General features: G+C 42.0%; 1 protein-coding gene across 34 annotated transcripts in view; it reads right to left on the bottom strand.

Annotated features, from left to right (window-relative positions):
- The window catches only part of LOC115398907 (neurexin-1a), a 248,292-nt gene that overhangs the window by 137,382 nt on the left and 92,069 nt on the right, over nt 1-18,841 (bottom strand). For 24 of the 34 annotated variants that reach the window (XM_030105923.1, XM_030105925.1, XM_030105945.1 and 21 more), the window contains 4 exons: nt 17,157-17,180; nt 15,911-16,072; nt 11,167-11,608; nt 5,560-5,943 (listed from right to left, as the gene is read on the bottom strand). In XM_030105923.1, the coding sequence (XP_029961783.1) occupies nt 5,560-5,943; nt 11,167-11,608; nt 15,911-16,072; nt 17,157-17,180 (1,012 nt within the window). The remainder of the gene's footprint in view (nt 1-5,559; nt 5,944-11,166; nt 11,609-15,910; nt 16,073-17,156; nt 17,181-18,841) is intronic. The other 10 variants (XM_030105929.1, XM_030105932.1, XM_030105940.1 and 7 more) reach the window with 1 other exon arrangement.

Genomic DNA, 18,841 nt, shown 5'->3' with positions numbered 1-18,841 from the left:
CCAACGCAGGAGGGTTAGGGGCAAACAGCTCCCTCCATTCTCCCTGAAGGACAAATGGCTTTGCAGGAAGGGAGAGCTGTCAGCTGCATGTCACAGGATTGTCACGTCCCACAGTATCCGGGCACCAGGCTGAACCAAATCCAAAATGTGCTAGAAAACAACTGCCAAAGGCTTTTTGGAAAATGTATGTTCGACACCCATAATAAACAGGAAAAAACTGCTTAGAGATATCATAAATAATTCAATGCAGCTCATGTCTTCTTCACTGCAGCTTCTTTGACAATCTTACTGTACACAATCCAAGAAATAGACTCACTGGCTATTAAAAGTGTGAAAACAACCTGCCATCTGACTGGATTTCTCAAGACAGGGAAGCTATTTTTCTCTATACACAGAAAGAAGTATCAGCATCATGAGCCAACTCCACATCTGCTGCTCTGTGACCACATGGTAACTTCATTAGAGCAACGAAATGAGAGCAGGGATAGAAAATAGATCAGCTCAGAGAGGTGAAATATGCAACTTCAGCTTGTGCGGTCAGGTCAATGCAAAAACAAAGGCAATGAAGATTGAGCGGGCAAGCATGCACGTTTAAAGTTTGGAAGGCTTATTTGAATGATTTTCAAGTTACTCTGGCATTTGTTCGTCATGCTCCATAAAATCAATAGCCCTACAGTACAGATATGATATGAGAACTCTGGGATTCTCCTCGCAAACACTTGCATTCCCAGAAAGCCAACCCACAGCACTCATACTGTCACATTTTCCATGTTTTTCAACTAATTTTCTACGCATCTGTGTACATCGCTCAAGGCCATGGGACAACCAGTTCTCTCTAATTTGCCACTACGCTCAAGTGTGTTGAATGGTGACTAACACAGTGTGCTGTCAAAGGGCATGGCTAAAATGCGTTTTAATGCTAAAACTCTGCCACATTCCCCTTTAAGGGCATTTCACAATTATGCAATAACATTCTGCACCTCTTGGCTTTTGCTGCGGACTGATGGCAAATGGCTTCATGCTCTGAAAAGCAATAAAATGCACAAAAACAATGATTTTTTTTAAAGCCATACTAATATTGTTGTGCACTATGCATTAGAGCCACACACTACACACCTAAGTCATGCTCAGAATTGAAAAAGGAGCAGAAATACAATGAAAGACTATTTACAAACGTGTATGTCAGCCACATGTGATATACAGCGAACAAGTGTATCGATTACTACGCCGGCTGCACGTTATGGCCGGGATGTGTAAGCATGCATTTATCTACAGCTCCTGTCCATGTGAAGAAGCCCAGGTGCTGTCAGTGTTGGAATCCGGCATGTCATATCTCATTAGGGAATATCTCCGTGTGCTGCTACACACCTACTTCACCATCTGGGAGGCAGTTTCATCCTCATACTGCAAGACTAATATTTGGGCTAATTAGCAACTGGAGGAACAATGAAGGGGAAGACATTTGGGATGCAAAGGGGGAAATTGCTTTGTCTGCTTAATTAAAATGTCTCAAAATAGGGTGAATAGCTCAGCGGATCTCTTCCGAAGCTCCTCCTCCGCTTCCTTCCACTCATTGTCGTCCTCCTCCTCCTCGTCTGCCATATGCAGTAGCTGGATTTTGCCACCGGGTGGTACACCATGCATGAATAAGTGAGGGCTGGGGTAATTCTTTTGACAGCTCCTCAGCCTGCTGGTGCCTGCTTCATCCTACCAGTGCAGAGGCAATCTGGAGCCATCAAAACAGCTGGCAGCACGCCAGGACCCATCCTCTGTACCACTGCTCCCACTCACACTGTCGCTAACGCCAGTCTCATATACAAGAGCGGCGACAGCCAGAAAAGAAGGGAGTTGGACTGAAGACTGGAGATGCCAGAAGACACTTCAGTGATTGGAGGGAACACTCGGAAACACAGTGCCTGATATCTCTGCTATGTCAGCTTTCACCATGCAGCTGTTTCGAAAGCAAGACAAGCATATTTTGTTTTCATTTTCAGATAGAAGTCAGGAAAGATCTTATCATTTTGAATCCAAGAGAACTCAGTGGATAAGTAATTATCTTCTTGAAGTGAAATGATCTGTATCCCTTGCCCACTGCACCTCCCCCCATGTTCTGTGCCCTAATTCCTGTCAACTCATTAGCTAGCATGGAAGTGTGTGTGGAAAACCAGAGCAGCATAAAGACATCCCCAACTGACAAATTCACCAGACACAGATTTCATTTTCTGCATTGTGTTGTCTTTTTTTCTCTCCTCAAATTAAATATTAATTGTCTGCTGTTACATTAGCTAAATGACAGCATTCGCAGCACATGTCAAAACAAATCACAATCAACAAAGCAAAAAAGAAATCCAACCGCATTTTATTGCCATGTGCATTTGTTTCTATTTTGTTGTAATTTGACTTGGCAGATTTCCATCAGTATCCAGTCATATCATTAGCCATACATTTTCTAAATTCTGATTACAAGATCTTTAGGCAAGGCGATCTCAAAAGGTGAATGACTTCAGAATAGAGAAACTGCACAAGCACATGCAGAGCTGACACATGTAACTGCGTGGGATGTGTTGCACTCCAAGTAGAGTCAATTTATTTATTTATTTCAGATGAGAGGACCTGTTCCTGCTGCCGTTCCAGTTCAGATGTTATCATGCTGTAAAAACGGTGTCACACGCTCTGGTTCTTTTTGACAATTTGCCTTGATTATGCATATTGTGAACTGTTTTTGCTCATTTGATGCTGTAGCTGAGCTGAGATTTAATGAACAGGAAACTGAAATTCCTGTCTTAACCGTGCTGAAAGTTTTAAGTGTGTGTGTGTGTGTGTGTGTGTGTGTGTGTGTGTGTGTGTGTGTGTGTGTCTTTCACACAGCATATCTCGTAACTGCATTGAATTCACATTTCAGCACCATGGACAGCACTATCTTGACCCTCGATACACGAGTCCTTCACCATGGACAGAACTATGCGTGCATGGTCTATTCTGATGGTGCTACAATGTGACAGAAACAAGAGTGTGTGTTTGTGTGTGCTTTTCTGTGGTTCACACAATGTACCTCATAACTGTACACAGTTGATACTCCAGGACAAAGGACAGTACTTTGTTTTCTCTCTATGCCTGTGTGTGTGTGTGTGTGTGTGTGTGTGTGTGTGTGTGTGTGTGTGTGTGTGTGTGTGTGAGTGTCTTTCACACATTGTACCTCACAACTGTATTAACCTGATATTTCAGCACCATGGACAGCACTAGGTTTAAGCACGATGCTGACCCTCGATACATGAGTCCATCACCATGGGCAGGAATATTTGTACCTGGTGAATTTTGATGGTCCTACAATGTGACAGAAAAAAGAGTGTGTTTGTGTGTGTGTGTGTGTGTGTGTGTGTGTGTGTGTGTGTGTGTGTGTGTGTGCTTTTTTTTTTCTGTGGTTCACACAATGTACCTCATCACTGTACTCGGTTGATACTTGAAGACAAAAGACAATACTTAGTTTGCTCCCTATGCATTTATGTATGCGTATATGTGTGTGTGTGTGTGTGTGTGTGTGTGTGTGTGTGTGTGTGTGTGTGTGCGCGTGGTTGTGTGTGTGTGTGTGTGTGTGTGTGTGTGTGTGTGTGTGTGTGTGTGTGTGTGTGTGTGTGTGTGCACGCGTTTGCGTGTGTGTGTCTTTCACATAGTGGACCTGTAAATTCACATTTCAGCACCATGGACAGCGCCATATTGGCCCTTGATACGTGAGTCCATCACCATGGACAGGATTATGTGCGCATGGTCTATGCTGATGGTGCTACAATGTGACAGAAACAAGAGTGTGTGGGTGTGTGTGTGTGTATGTGTGTGTGTGTGTGTGTGTGTGTGTGTGTGTGTTCTTGTATTTCTATCCTTGTTGGGGCCAAATGTCCCCACAAGGATAGCAAAACGTGGAATGACGTGCCTTGTGGGGACCTTTTTCTGGTCCTAAGTAGGAGAAACAGTGTTTTCTTGACCATGTTGTTGTTACTGAAAAAAGTAAAAGTGCAAAAACATTTCTTTAGGGTTAGGCTTTGTTGTGGTGTGGGTTAGGGTTAGGGTAAGGGTCAGGGTTAGGGGCTAGACATGAATGGGAGTCAATGGACGGTCCCCACAAGGATAGAAATACAAGACTGAGCGTGTGAGCGTGTGTGCGTGTGTGTGCGTGCGCGCGTGCACCCAAATGCATGTGCATTGGTCAATACAAAGTCAGAATACATTGTGACTTACATACATTGAGTTTCCACAATGGAGGATGTACTCAGTTAATAATTCATGAACCCAAAATAATCGTATCATTAAGCCACTCATCTAATAGCTGGATTTCAATGCACATGAATAAAGTTTTATAATCTGATGAATTTAATGACACTCAAATTGAGCCCAGTGAATATAAGCACATGTTGTACTTCGGTTGAGAAAATGAACTGCATATTGAACACGATAATTCACTCAGTCTCGTTATATGAATAAGGCTGAAAATCACACAGTAAAGAAATCATTGTGAATCAAAACACACTGCTGGTTGTTTTCCTCATCGAGCCAGGGTTCATTATGAAAAGTCAAAGACCAGTTGTGGTAATATGGCAACAATTTGAACAAACAGAAATATGGAGCCCTGCAGTGTTTATCAGCTGTGCTGGAATAATACACACATCAAGGATTGTTGCTTGTTGTTTTTCTACTGTATGAGGTTACTGAATTTGTAATGATAGAATACAAGCAAAGAAAACCCCACAGAATGTGACTCTTTAAAAAGACAAATTGTCACAAGAGTGATTTTAGAATACGGCGTGCAAGCAAATATAAGAACAGCAAATGTGCAATTAGTGATTCCTGTGTAATAAATTACAACAGAGACATGAGTAGTTCGGCTCCAGCCAAGACACCGAGCGCTGATATTTCGCAGTGTGACACTCACTTCTATTTTTCTTCTCTGGGGGAGAGACGGATAAGTATTCTGCTCCAGCTCTGGTCATGAGCGAGTGGTTTGATGAGGCAAATGGTTAGAAGAAGACAGCCAATTTACAGGCTAGTGTGCATGGTGGACGTGACCAACGGCATCCCAGCGGTGCATCAGTCACCTGCCACTCAGCATAGTCTAGCATCAACCCTTTGTATCCTGACTCATTCTGTTTGCCTCTCCGTCGCCGTCTCTCTCCACAAGCACACTTTCTTCCCCGCCTTACATTACTTTCAGTCTTCTGTTTGAGAGCCACTGATGTTCAACCCTCAGCTGAGATAAAAAGCCCACCTGCAGGCTTTTGTCTGCTGATGCTGTTCAACTGGAACTTAAAACGAGGTTTCTTCGCGACTACGAATACTGTATCTTTCTTGTATATCATTAAAATTATGCCTTTTCTGTTTAGCTTTGAAGTAGATTATATATACATTTAATTGAATTTCATGCCTACCTCAGAAGACAATACCAAGCAGGGAGGATGCTTTTCTGTGCGACGTCGTGCAAAATTATACCTTCTGGATGGAAATCATGAGTGTCTGAACAGCTGGGCGGACAAATTGAGACCAAATGAATGAAATACATAAAAGTCATACCTCTTTCACAGGAGCGTCCCAGGTATCCGGTCCCAGAGCAGTCGCACACATAGCGGTTCCAGCCCTCTCGACAGATCCCGTTGTTTTGGCAGGGATTGCTCAAGCACTGTTTGGGAGGCTCTTTAGAGCATGAGGGCTTGACCCCAGCAGCTTTCTGGACCTCGGCCAGGCGTCGGACATCCTTACTCTGTCCGTCAATAAACAGATCTCGGATGCAGCCCACGTAGCCGTAGTTGAGCAATGCTGTCCACACCTCAGTGGGGAACACCAGTCCCATTTTGTTCTCCGGTAAACCCCCGAGGTAGAGATTGTCATCCAAGTCGAGGATCTCACTTTCTCCAGGGGCTGTGTAGGCAGTGCGGAGGGTATTGATAGAGATGGTACCTAAAAAAAGAAAGAAAAAAAAAGACAGCTGGGTAAGTCCATCACTCTTTTTTTTAAAAAAAACTGTGGGTTTTCATGAGGTTATCCAGAAGATTGACACATTATAATGATTTGGATCATAAAAAACAGCCAATGCCCTGCAGACACACATGTAGCAAACCCGGATTTAAAACAGTTTGATAAAGATATTACCCTAATTAGTGTTATCCATCTGGGCAGGGTCAGGGTTTTCTTCATTTAGAATGACTGATGAGTGTTGATAAGACACATTAATCACAGGGCAGCTAGTCTATTAGTAGCCTAATCTGAGATCCTGAAGAGTATCCTCTCCATTTTCCTTGGGTTTCCCCTTTATAAATCTCCTTTATCTATAAAGCAGTGGTCATAAAACAGAAAAGGAGAAGAAAAGAAAAATTGTTGCCCTCTCTATCATTTTAGCCCCCGCCCTTCCTAAAAAAAAAACAACAAAACATTGCAGCCATCTTTTTGAACTTGATTAACCGACTGCAAGCTGTATTTTTTTGCCTCTTCTCTCCTGTTTGCTTCGCCAACACATAAACCTGCAATGAGAGTTTGTGTGTTTCCCCACCATGATTTATCACTCTCATTCAGGTTTAATTCTCGATCTGGAGCACGGTAAACAACAGTGGACATGACTGGACTGTAAAGCTGTTGAAAAGGAAGGCCTTACTGTGGGACTCAGACCGGGTGATTAATTTGTATATGGATCTGTTACTCTCAGCGCAGGAGCCATTGTGGACTTTAATTAATGGCGGCTGCCTCCAGCGCCCGCATCCGCGTCCAGTAATCTATATACTGCGCTACTGAGGATCCGAGCAGACCACTACTTTGGGAGAGTGGCGAGAAATTGCAGCTAAGGATGCTCAAAAGTAAAATTGCCATAAAGTCATCATTTGCATTTTGAGTGGCAGATGCATGTGCCATAGCAGATATGAAGGAGTTATTAGCTGATTGCTTCAAACTGAATGGAAAAGACCCAACTGCTTGTATGTGGGAGACGAGCATAGCTTTTAAGTTATTTTCTCAGTCGAAGTGTTTGGTTTGGGAAAAAAGCCCTGAGCCACATATGAATTTTCAACAGAGCTGCCTGGCACATTAGATGGGTGATTTAACATTTCATTACAGCTATCATTAGCATGCATGAATGTACATACAGCACCATAATTTATAATAAAGAAGAGAAACATCAATTTTCCCAAAATCCAAAAATAGGCTGTCACAATAGAGAAAATGTTAAAACCATGCCTTGTGCTGATTATAATGTTGCTTAAGAGAGTTTTTTAATAGCCAAGGTGAGACAGCTTCTTGCAGATGTGCATGGGAGAGACAGCTGAGGACCTAGTGCACAATGATTAACCTGGCCCCACTAACATGTTCCAGTTCTCTTCTCGGGGTCTTGGCCCCAGGCATCTGTTTCAGCACTTCCCTGCCGCCACCCACTGCCCCTGCTCTCTCCAGCCACAGCTGTTGAGACTTCCAAGCTTTGCACACTTGGCATGGGCCACCCGTCACGCAGCCAGAACAGCTCCCTTCAGGTTATAGCTAACGAGCTCACTACATCAAACTCATTAGCAAGGAAACTTTTCACAGAGCCGAGCAGGTGCCTGGCTGAAGAATGAACGTCGGCGTGGTGAGCGCGAACTATAAGAGAAGGATTCACACTCCATCTGATCCCATCCCACTGCCAAAGGAAGGTCAGCAGTGGTTTTTAGCATTCATTTCTGGGTAAATGGCTTGATGGTTATTGCAACCCTTATTACCTATTTAAATCTTACAGTAACTACACCTAAACATTATTACCATTATACACATGAAACAAAGATGTTGTTAGTCTACAGAAAGCATGTCGGTCTAGATTGATGCAAGTGAGAGATAAGAGAAGTAAGTCAGCATAGCTCAGCTTGCTTTGTTCATTCATCAAAGTGCTGTAAGTACATTTGCAAACACAGGCCATGCTAAGTCACAATACAATGTACAATCCATTGGGGATATGTGCCATCGCTATGCGTTCAGCATGGGAGCATAAGACATATACACATATTGTAAGACTGCTTATGTTTGGAACATTATTCATAGCCAAAAGGCGGAAGGGGATATGTCTCTGAAAGTGCTACTGTGCATAAAAGAGGAGGAGAAACAGAACAAGATGGGAACATGAAGATAAAGATATCTGGAATGAAGATGAGGGAGGGGGTACGATGACAGATAAGAGAGCAGACGAGAGAACACAGCAGAAAGTAACATTCTGATGAGCAAACTTCAGAGAGTTCTGAAAAAATGACAATGCAGGCGATACATGAGGACACACGATGAAGAAAATCTGCATTGCAACTCTGAACCACACTGACCACATTTCTGTCCTCTCGCTCCCTTTTTTCACTCCAGGCTGACCTGAAAGCGCTACTCCATCATCAAACCTGAAGCCAGGGGGGTCCAAACGGCAGCTCAGATCTCTCTCACACTTTCTGCATCAGCAGGCAGGCTCAACTTGGCATGATGTCCTCTAACCCCACTCACACATCCCCAAAACATGTTAGACAGGGGATTACTACAATCCAGTTAGGGCGATACGGCCAAATCTCTATGTGATTGGATTCTCTGTAGAGAGAGAAGCTTGTGAGTGGGCTGTGGGGATAGTGAACACGGTGTGTGTGTGTGTGTGTGTGTGTGTGTGTGTGTGTGTGTGTGTGTGTGTGTGCGTGTGTGTGTTTGTTTATTTCATGTCTGTGCATGTATGTGAAGCAGGAGCCCGAGCAGGAATTGGGGCTACAGTGCAACCATGTCTGTGTAATGTCTCTGATGAGTGACCCAGAGCACTCCCGGCCCAGAAGCCCTCACTTAAAAGCAGAGTGTTTCTTAGTGTCTCTAATGCATTGAGGTTAGAAGATGCTGTCTGAGGGCGAGACTCCATTTGCAGGCTCGCTTCCTGCAGGAAGTGCCCGCTAAACTAAATAGGGCAGGGATCATTATACGCCATTGTCACGGCTCTAGGAAGTGTTGCACAAGGAGGACCGGGCTGCAGATAATTACGTCTGGCTGTTGTGTTGCGCTTTTTGTTGAGCGATGTGCTCGGTAGTGTGTATTAATAAAACATCTGACACATGCACGAAAAGCTGAAAGTGCCATATGTTCCGTGACTCACAGTCTCCAGGGACTACTGAGCTCTTTTCTGATGTTTTAAAATTAACTTAATTCTATCAAATATTAAAAGATGTAACAAAAGGCCACTGGAGTGCAGAGTAGCCTGCATGAGAAAGGCCGGCATTATGTCGCACTGGACTCACATCGACCTCTACGTGCGGACTTTTAAAGCTGCATAATATATTGTCGGGGATTTGCTACGTTCATTTAGGCTCCCAGCTCAGCTTTTATCCATACATGAGTGTGTCAATAATTCATTGCAAAAAAATATTAAAATCTTCAGTGAAGCTACCGGTAAAGTTTGTTTTGGTTTGTTTTTATCCCTCTATTTGCACAAAACAGCTATACCTCATTAAAGTTCAGTGTTTCTTCCGGGAAAAGAAACCACATGAGGCCTATTTAAGACGAAGAAACTACAAAAAAGTCAATGCCTTCCTATAAGGAGCAGCACACAACATCATAACAGACTGGAAACAGTAGTGCTTTGTACCATTTAGAGGGACTTTGATATATATTGTATTTACTGTAAGAAACAACATGTCATTGTCACAAACTTGAGAAGACAGGGGATATATAAGAGCAATGTTAAATTAGAAAATTGCAATGCAAAAACAAGGCGCTGTGTTAGTACAAGCACACACTCGTGTTTCTAGGTATTTTGTTCCTCCTTTCACATTGCATGTCATCATGTTGTGGAGACCTTTTGATGTCCCTTTTACACTCAGCATGGAAGTGTTGACGCCTTTGACTCGAGGAAAGGAGGAAAAGTTATTCTGAAATGTCATTAGTGCACAGCTCAGCACAGCACTGTGCAGTAACTGTCTCAGTCCTGGGAGAGACCACCTCCTGTTTCCATGGAAACTTAGGCAGGGTAGACAGAGAGAACAGTGAATAGAGTGAGCTTGAGGTTCTTCGTGTGCGTGTGTGTGTGTGTGTGTGTGTGTGTACTGTATAGAAGTGGTGAGAGTGGGTGATAGCAGGCAGCGAAACAAATACTAAACCCAATCTAATTTGGAAAGACAGTGTTCCTTAGAGTTTGGCCTACCGTAACTAAATATTGAGGATTAATGGTAAATTGAGAACTTAACCAGTGTTTGTCTGAAGTTCAGTAAAAGCTGGATTCTGGATAAAGATATGTATGGCTGCATTCTGTGCTGAACAATTTCTGAGTCACTTAAAAAAAAAAACAAAAAAAACAATAAATGAAATAAAATGAATAAAATTAACAACTGACATAGCTGAAGGAAAGGGAGTCAAAGAGTTAAATTTTCAACACTGTATCAAGCCCAATACACTGCAACTCACCATTGCTTTGGAGGGTAATGAAACAGTTAACGTGATTTCCACCTCTTGATATGGAATGGAAAACATGGTCAAGTGGTATATCTAATTTGCAGCATGACATTGCAAGGCCTTGGCTCGGAGCTCACACTAACAAATTGCTGCTTAGATAAGCAAATCAACAGAGACCACAGCGGGGTAACCCAGGGCCTTCGAGGGCGCATTGCGTGAGAGACGGTTATTTTATAGCGGTATGCGTCAGGAGTCATGACACATGACCACGATCCGGAGACAGGCCACTGCTATCCAAACATTTTTACATTAAATGTGAAGAAACATTCACAATCAGAACCCACTGCAGGGGAGTATTTAAGTTTCAGTGGTGATGTCGTATCAGCCCGGAGATGGTAATGGATATTTTCTGTCGCCAAAAATATCACTGTGACCCCACAGTAATACTTTTATTGCAGTTAAATAATTCACAGCAGCTCTGCTACTTTAGATTTTTGCTGAATGTTATATTATATGTAAGGATGCGTTTAAGTCAGTGAACAGACATGCAAACATTTATGCATACAGTTGCCTGAGGAGGCTAAGACGCAGTAGATAAATAAAACACGGGTAAATATGCTGCATATTTGTCAAGCTGAAGTTCTTTTCTTAATCTGCTGAGACTCTGTTTACTGAGCTTTCATCCTCATCAAATATGCAGCAAGAGGAACTCATGAGTTTCATGCCTGTTCTTTAAAACTGTGGAGTTTGTTTGTTTCTGAGATTTACCTGATCTTCCATCTCGCTGGAAGTCAACATGGTACCACTCGCCATCATTGACTTTCTTGTTGACAGCCCTGGTCTTTGTCGTTCCTGAACCCATGTCCAGCAGCAAGTAGAGATGGCCGTCCAGCATCTCTATGGCAAAAAAGTCCACCTTGAGGGTTTGGGGACTTTTGGAGTCCTTGGGTTGCTGCTTGGGCTTGCCGTGGCTGAAAAGGAGAAGCCCGTTGGGCTCCGTGGTGCGAAAGTCAAAGGAGATAGAGCCTGTCTTCTTGGCATTCCACTTGTTGAGGACAATAAAAGACTCTGGCGTCTCAAACGTGATGGGGTCTAGAGTTGCCACGTTCTCGCACTTGAAGGCCACAGTGCCATGGATCTTCATCTTGGGATCACCCTGCTTGGCGAGCCTGGACAGCTCAAGCCTCACGTCGTTGTTTTTGTACACAACCTGAATCAGGAGAAGATAAAGAAGGTTCAGCATGTTTCAGCTACACTGAAGACAGAGCAATTTGCAGCATGCACTGGACTGAAGTTGTGACATTTCACCGTCGAGGACTGTTTGTCATAAGAAGAGTCTGTATTTCTCCACCATCAGTTGTCTTTGTCACACTGTAATTTTGCTTGGCACCAAATGTCACTGAAATCATCCTGCAATTTCTTTACTACCCGTCCTGGGATTTCAAAACAAGTGCAGAGTGTGCCTGGGTGAAGTGTAAATAAGTGTGACATGTGTTTCCAATTTTTGAACGTAAAAGGCAACTGTGATAATGGTTTTGGGAGAGAGTTGTTCTGCCAAGTAGCATCTCTAGAGGTTCTCTGTGAGAAGTGAGAGGGAAAGTGATCAATCTCAACTCGTGCCTTGATTGCAGGTGCGGTGTAAAATGCTGACTAAGTGCTCAGTTGGAGCATATGATTAGAATTGAAGTAGGCAGATGATGGATATGGTTATTTAAAATAAGGGTAAAAATGCATGAGTTGACATTTATGCCGCTTGCTGCATGTAATTCTGAACACTGATCAGGCAAAGAGAAATAATAGAATGAAGCACAAAATCATAATCTTTCAGAAAATTTTGAGAAATTATTGTCAGTGAAACCAGACAGGGTTTGTCATAAAGAGAACTGATGCTGTACAGCAGTGGTTTTCAAGGTGTGGGATGGGCCTCCCTTGTTGGGTGCTGGGAAAGTGTAGCAGAAAATATATGGGGATCAGGGGAATGCCTTTTCTCCGCATGCTGTTTTTTCATTGATTTCTCAAGAAGGAAAAAAAGAAGCGAGGAAAAAGTAGAGGGTGAAGCCATTATTCTTTCTGAAGCTGGGTTTACTGTAGGTGTAATATAGACAAACAAAAATGATAAAATACGCTTTTGTGCTACAGTGTAAGAGTTACTGACTTCCAAAGACTTACCCGATATTTCAAACTGTAAGTAATAAACTAGCTTGAGAAAAGCCTATGGTTCACTAACGGCCAATGATATCTGATAATGTGAAGAAAAAAAAAGTCCAGCATTCGATCAAAAATTGGTGTGAGACCACGCTGAAAGAGTTGTAGAAGGATGTGTTGCAAGCTTTCAATAAAGACATAAAAAAAAAGTCAATTGCCATTTTAATTTTCATTAGTCTTATCAGTTGCTTGTTTTTTGTTTTGTTTGTTTGTTTGTTTGTTTGTTTGTTTTCCCTTGGTCCATGCTGCATCCTGTTAAATGCACTGAGGAAGGCCTCTTATGGAATAAATCCCCAAAATATCAATCTCACTACAACTAGAAGTCAAAGGGAGAGCTGCTGTAACTGGCAACAGTCTTCAAGAAAATCTGAGACAGCCATTGCCTTGTCATTATCCAATCTTTATAATGACAGAGTGTCTAGTACAGCAGCTGTACCAGCACAGACCTCCCTGCATTCTTACAAGTAATTTCCATAAGAGAAACTAATTAACATTTTAGTAAAATGTCAACATTATCCTACAGCGTGTTCATTTCATTCTGTCGTAGACACACAGATACATCTGATGCGTAGATCCGTTTTCAAGACAAACGAAATGTTATGAGGACACAACAACTTTAAACAAAGATATCAACATTGTGGCAGCCACAGTAATAAAGGAGACACTAATATTTAACAACTCCCAAGGGGCACAAGTATATAGCCAGCGGTCTCTTCAACGCTGCTCTGTCGCTACTGTTCCAGAAGTTTATCAGCTGATGGATAGCTCCTTTAAGATTACTGCATGTGAATGAATTTACATTACAAAAGAGAGGCAGCGATGCTGCCTTTATCAAGCTCATTCGGATGAGTTTCAGCTGTGGAAAACTCCTTCCACTTTTTTTTTTTTTTCATTGGCTGTCATGCATTCCCCCTGAAAACGGGGACACCTCCGAGGGGATTGCATTTGCATGGAGCATTATGGCTATCACTGAGTCTGATCTGCCGTGGATAACTGTTCAGGTAGATGTGGCTCACAGCAGTAAAGTTGAATTAAGTAAGCTCAGGCTTTGGTTTCATGTAAGCACTGCGTGATTGACTGTATCAGATTGTTTTTAACCGCAAAGAAAAACATGAAGCAGATAATGCCAAGCTCTATTAAATCCACAATTTTATCTTTGTTTCTAAACAAAATCTACAGAGCTACATTTCTTCAGCAGAATGAGGACAAAGTGACTTTTTAGAGATTACGGAGGTAAAAAAAAAAAAAAAAATGTAATTTGGCAATCACTTCTACTTTAAATAAAGAATAAAAAAAGTACAAAAAGGAGTTAAGGAATAAATGATTATGTCTCTGCTGCTGGCCTTGAGTAATGCAGGTGATGCCGCAACAGATACAGTCAATAAACCCAATTCCATTTTTTATAGTCAAGACAAAGGGCACCTTTTGGAGTCAAAGGAGCTTTAATCTGAGCTGCGGCTGGTGCTGCACCAGTAGTGCTGCACTAATTTGTCATCAAGCTGGGGACTGTGACAACTGAGCTATTGCTGCACCACCGTTTGTTTTGCCATCATAACCAACAGGCAGGCGTGGCAACTCAGACAGCAATCTGCAAACTAATACTGCAACACACCACTTGGGGACATGTTATCAATCACGGGCCAACAGCACATGCTGCTGAAGCATGGGGCATATGCTATCAAAACTGACCTCAGAACAGGCCTTTTTGTTTGCATGAACAGGCTGGATGAGCTCAGATCTGCTCAATATGATGAAAAATTCTGGCATAAAGTGAGTAAATTAAAGCAGTTGGGCCTCTTTTTTTATGTGATATTGACATCTGCATTTGTCTGGTGAAACTAAAGGAGAAACATAAAATGACCTCATGCAGATGAAGCGGGGAACTGTTCTGTCTCCTCTCTCCTGGGAGTCATCGCGGCTCCGCACCTTAAAGTGCTTCAGCAGTGTAGCACTCTGATATACAGCCATAGAGAAACCAGCCACTGCGGTTAGGCTTGGCCAAGAGCAGAAAGAGCAGCTCAGCGGGGTGGATGACCACATTCAGAGTGCACCGATTTCGTTCCAGTTGTCAAGACATCTGCCGCACCCCAGAGAGATGTAGTTAACTAAGACAGTCCCCTTAATAACCAGACCTTTAATGAGCTGTACATGGAATGTAGACATGTGGTCTACGCCCTGTGTGCTCATTAAACAGAGCTGCCTCAGACCTCTCAAAGAAGTTCACCGAGGACGACAGCTCCATGCTGGAGGTGAGATACAATCTGTAGAACACCAGAGGAAAACCAACGGGAGCGGGTTGAGGAAAGAGCTGGAAAAATCGCTAGCATAACTGAGCAGATTATTTTACATTACTGTTTCAAGTCGACACTCTGTGCATCCCAGTGCGTCATGAAGCGAATACTTTAGCTCAAAGTCCTTATTAACCTGCAAACAAAACACGACTGCAGAACACACGGTTAAGGTCTCATAGAAAATTGCCCATTCTTTCTCCTCTCCAGCGAGGGCACAAAGAGCACATTGATTTCATGAGTCTCGAGTACTACAGCGCACAAGTAAAGAGATAAGTGAAAATGACATACTTTACTGTAAACGATGAGTCACATTCAATCATCTGTTGAACGTCCAGGTTACATAATCTGCTGAATTCAAGACAACAGCTGAAAAGCAGATATGTCTAAGTCAGGTACTTTCAGTATCTTGTGCTCTAAACTTTGCACACAGAGTGTAAAGCCCCAGTACTACATCTCTAATGCCGACGTTACATTGTAAACAAACACGCTACTGGCAGGAAACGGCGATAAGGTTAGTCAATAGATCAGTGCTGTAAGATAATATCAGTTTGGTGCAGCATACACCCCGACAATGGTGAGGCATTAAGTGTGTAAGTTACCTCTCCGCTCATGAAAATTCAACTCCCTGATCTCAGGATCACCGCTTCTCTTTGAAGTGCACCTGACAGAGCTGTATGAAGTCTGTGGTAAATTCCACTCCAAGACAGAGCTTTATGCACGTGGGTGTGCGGTACACCAGTCATCTTAGCGCATGTGTGTGTCTGTCCGCATGTGCACGCGTGTGTGACATCGTTTGAGCACCGAGGGGGCAGCACAGGCAAAATATCTGTCAGAAAAAGTTTGTGTCAGAGTGTGTGAGGAAAAAAAAAAAATCCAGGAGAAACAAACTAAAGCAAAGTGTTAAGGATGAGACAGGGTCAGCGTGTGGGTGGAAGGGCCTGTTGCGGAGTCCTAAGGTGAAGCTAGTCATATCCTGTACGCCCACCAGCTTCAGAGTTCACATAAGTGGTGTTTACCTCCTTGAGGCAGCCCATGAAGTTGTTGCTAACTGGAGATCCAGGCAGGTCGGCTGTGCTCGGACTCCCTCCAACATAGAAAAAGTCGTCAGAGCCTAGCATGGTGTAGTCTTCTTGTGTATACCCTGTGGTGGTCAGAATCCCATCCACGGATATTGTAACCTAGACAAAAAAGCACAAGGAAAGGACATGCTATACTCAAACAGCCTATATACTGAAACGTTATTGCCTGTCTTTCTTGCTGTCTATAAAAGACTTCCCAAAATGTATTGCTCCAAAACCCATTTTCATGTCTGTTTTAAAATCTTTTTTCTTGTTTTTTGTTATTATTTTGTCCATTTGGATTAGTTGGAAGACTGCAAGCCTTCTATTCTAGTTAGAAAGTTAGTAGACAGCCCATACTACTGTGTTAGTATCACTACTACTGCAACTTAAAGGTACTTTAGCAGACACAAAAATGGTGTTAGTAAAATGTTATCTTGGTTAGTTTTACTGTTATTTTATATTAGTATGTCCAGCATTTCTACAAAAGAAATCAGAACGTGCCAGTAGGTTAGAAAGGGAGCACATGCTATGAAAAGCACAATCACCTTCTAGTACAGGACAGTGAATTAGAGAAGACAACAAAAACAACATGCATGCATTTACCTTTTCTTTTTGTTGATAAAATCACAAAAAGAAAATACCCTAAATTTTTGTGTTGGTATCAGAACCAGTATTTTGACACTACTCACTGTAATGTCAGATGCATGCAGATTGCAGAAGAACAAGGACACAACAGAAAACCACAACGAGAAATGAGAAAGCACCAGAGAATAACTGAAAAAAAAAAAAAAAAAAACCACAGCTCAACTGTCACATTCATGTAGACAACAGGTAGTCAAAGTTCATGCCGTGCAACGTGAATGGGGATACAGCTGGCTGAGCTAAAGAGCATCAGACCAGCCAGACAGGAGAGGATCCTCAATATTAACCACAGCTTGATGCAAAAGGCTCGAAATGATGCTCCTAAAAAAGGTGAATCAAACAGAAGTGGACAGGAAACAAGTGAAATAAAGAGGGTGAAACCAATGGGTGGCCCAAGAAATCAAAAAGGATTCGAAAAGTAAGCAGAAGAGTACCAACCGCAATTTCCCTTTTTTTGTAAATGACGTCTACAGTAAAAAAAGAAAGAAAAGAAACACACGGCAAACCCAAACTAAGAAACAATTAGAATGATATCTACCGAACAATGTAGTTTGTTTACCATAGCGTGTCCAATGCCTGAGTGCTTTGTGGAAAAGGGGGGAGAAAGGAAATTAAAAACTGTGAACAGAATAACGATTGTTACTCAAATAATATATGATGGTCAATACTGTTAGTACACTGTTAAAGGGCAAAAACCATACTGGTTAGTAGAATGACACATTCCATGAATGATGTTAGTTTGTTTTCAAAGCATGTTAGTAACATAGAGAAAAAAGGGCAAAATAAGTTTTAACAAGAAAAAAGCAGACCAAGGAAATAACCAAGGATGCTCTATAAGAAGTGCTAGAGCTCCACCACTGAATCCCTGAGTTCCTTGTGGCATTTTTGCACCATTTTCTGTATGTGACCAGACCACTGAGTGAGAAAAAAACCTCCTTTCCCAAGAGCTACAAAAAATATCATGATCAATAGACATCAAATGATTCATATGAGAGAATGCCTAAAGCACATCAGTTGACCCTTAAAAAAAAAAACCTACATTCAAACAAACTTTTAAGTTTTATGTTTTTGTTACTATATTATTATCACTTTATTATATTGTTAATGTAGTTTAGTTGTAGTTGTGCTTGGTGTCTTTTTCACTTGGTTTTAGGCTTGAGACCAATCCAGACTTTCTAGCGCTCATACAATACTTTACCTCTGTTTGGTCTTATTGATGAACTTTAGGATCACTTTACTGCAATGAGACAAAGCAAAAAAGACCCTCACACAGAATGAGGAGGATGGCAATTTTGGTTCCCCCGCAGTGCATGCACTCAATATGCATGGTTCTCTTTCACACTTTGAATGCAGTGAAAGTTCGAGCTGGCCGAATCCTGTGGTTTGCCAATAATCAATTAGCTGATTATGCAAAAGAAGCAGTTTTGGTTTTTAAGGTGAAGAAAAACATTTCCCACTAAATGAGCAGGAACAATTCTAGATTTTTTTGGGGGGTCATGATGTGACTATCAACGATTTGAAAACGTGTGTGTTCATATTAATATATTTAAATCATTAAATTAACATAAGGCATGGCTCAACAGGCTCATAAGTCAATCAATGAATTCCTGATAAGAGGAAATCTGTAAGTACATCCAACAAAAGTTATTAAACCTGACGCCAAGACCACCTTGATGGAGAATGTCTTCGTTGTGATCGTTTTGATTATCTGCATCGACTCCATGTCATTGTATCATTTCCACCCTCAGTCATGTACCTAACTGTTCTCAGAAAAACAAAAAATCTTTTGTAGCTGAAGTTGTATTTCTCAAGAGATGTTATTGCACCTAAACTACCAAACATTTAGGTTTGTCTAAATTAGTCTCGAAAGGCTGCGAAGAGCAGGAAACCAACACTGGCCTGGTGACCTTTTCTGTACACGTACTATAGCTGTTGATCATCTTTAAATTTCTTTGACTGTCTTTGTTATAACTAAATATTGATTCATGATCCTTTAATCTCCCAGATTTCTTTTCTTTTCCTTCTTATTTTCAAGTCAAGCTTGCTGTGATGCCTCTATGTGTTTTATAACTTCTTTTTTTGCAGCACGTCCTTTACCTCATGCTGTGCTTGTGGGGCTCATCCAAGCAAATACATACAGAAACAATACTGTTTCCAGCAGACTTCTGTTGTGTTAACAAGCCTAATGCGCTCAACATATGTGTTATTCTGAGCTCTTTATCCATAAAATGTATGAAAACTGAA

Source organism: Salarias fasciatus, chromosome 13 (genome assembly GCF_902148845.1).
Source record: "Salarias fasciatus chromosome 13, fSalaFa1.1, whole genome shotgun sequence".
NCBI lineage: Eukaryota > Metazoa > Chordata > Actinopteri > Blenniiformes > Blenniidae > Salarias > Salarias fasciatus.
The sequence above is the reverse complement of the archived record's forward strand: the minus strand, read 5'-3'. Positions and strand labels throughout refer to the sequence as shown.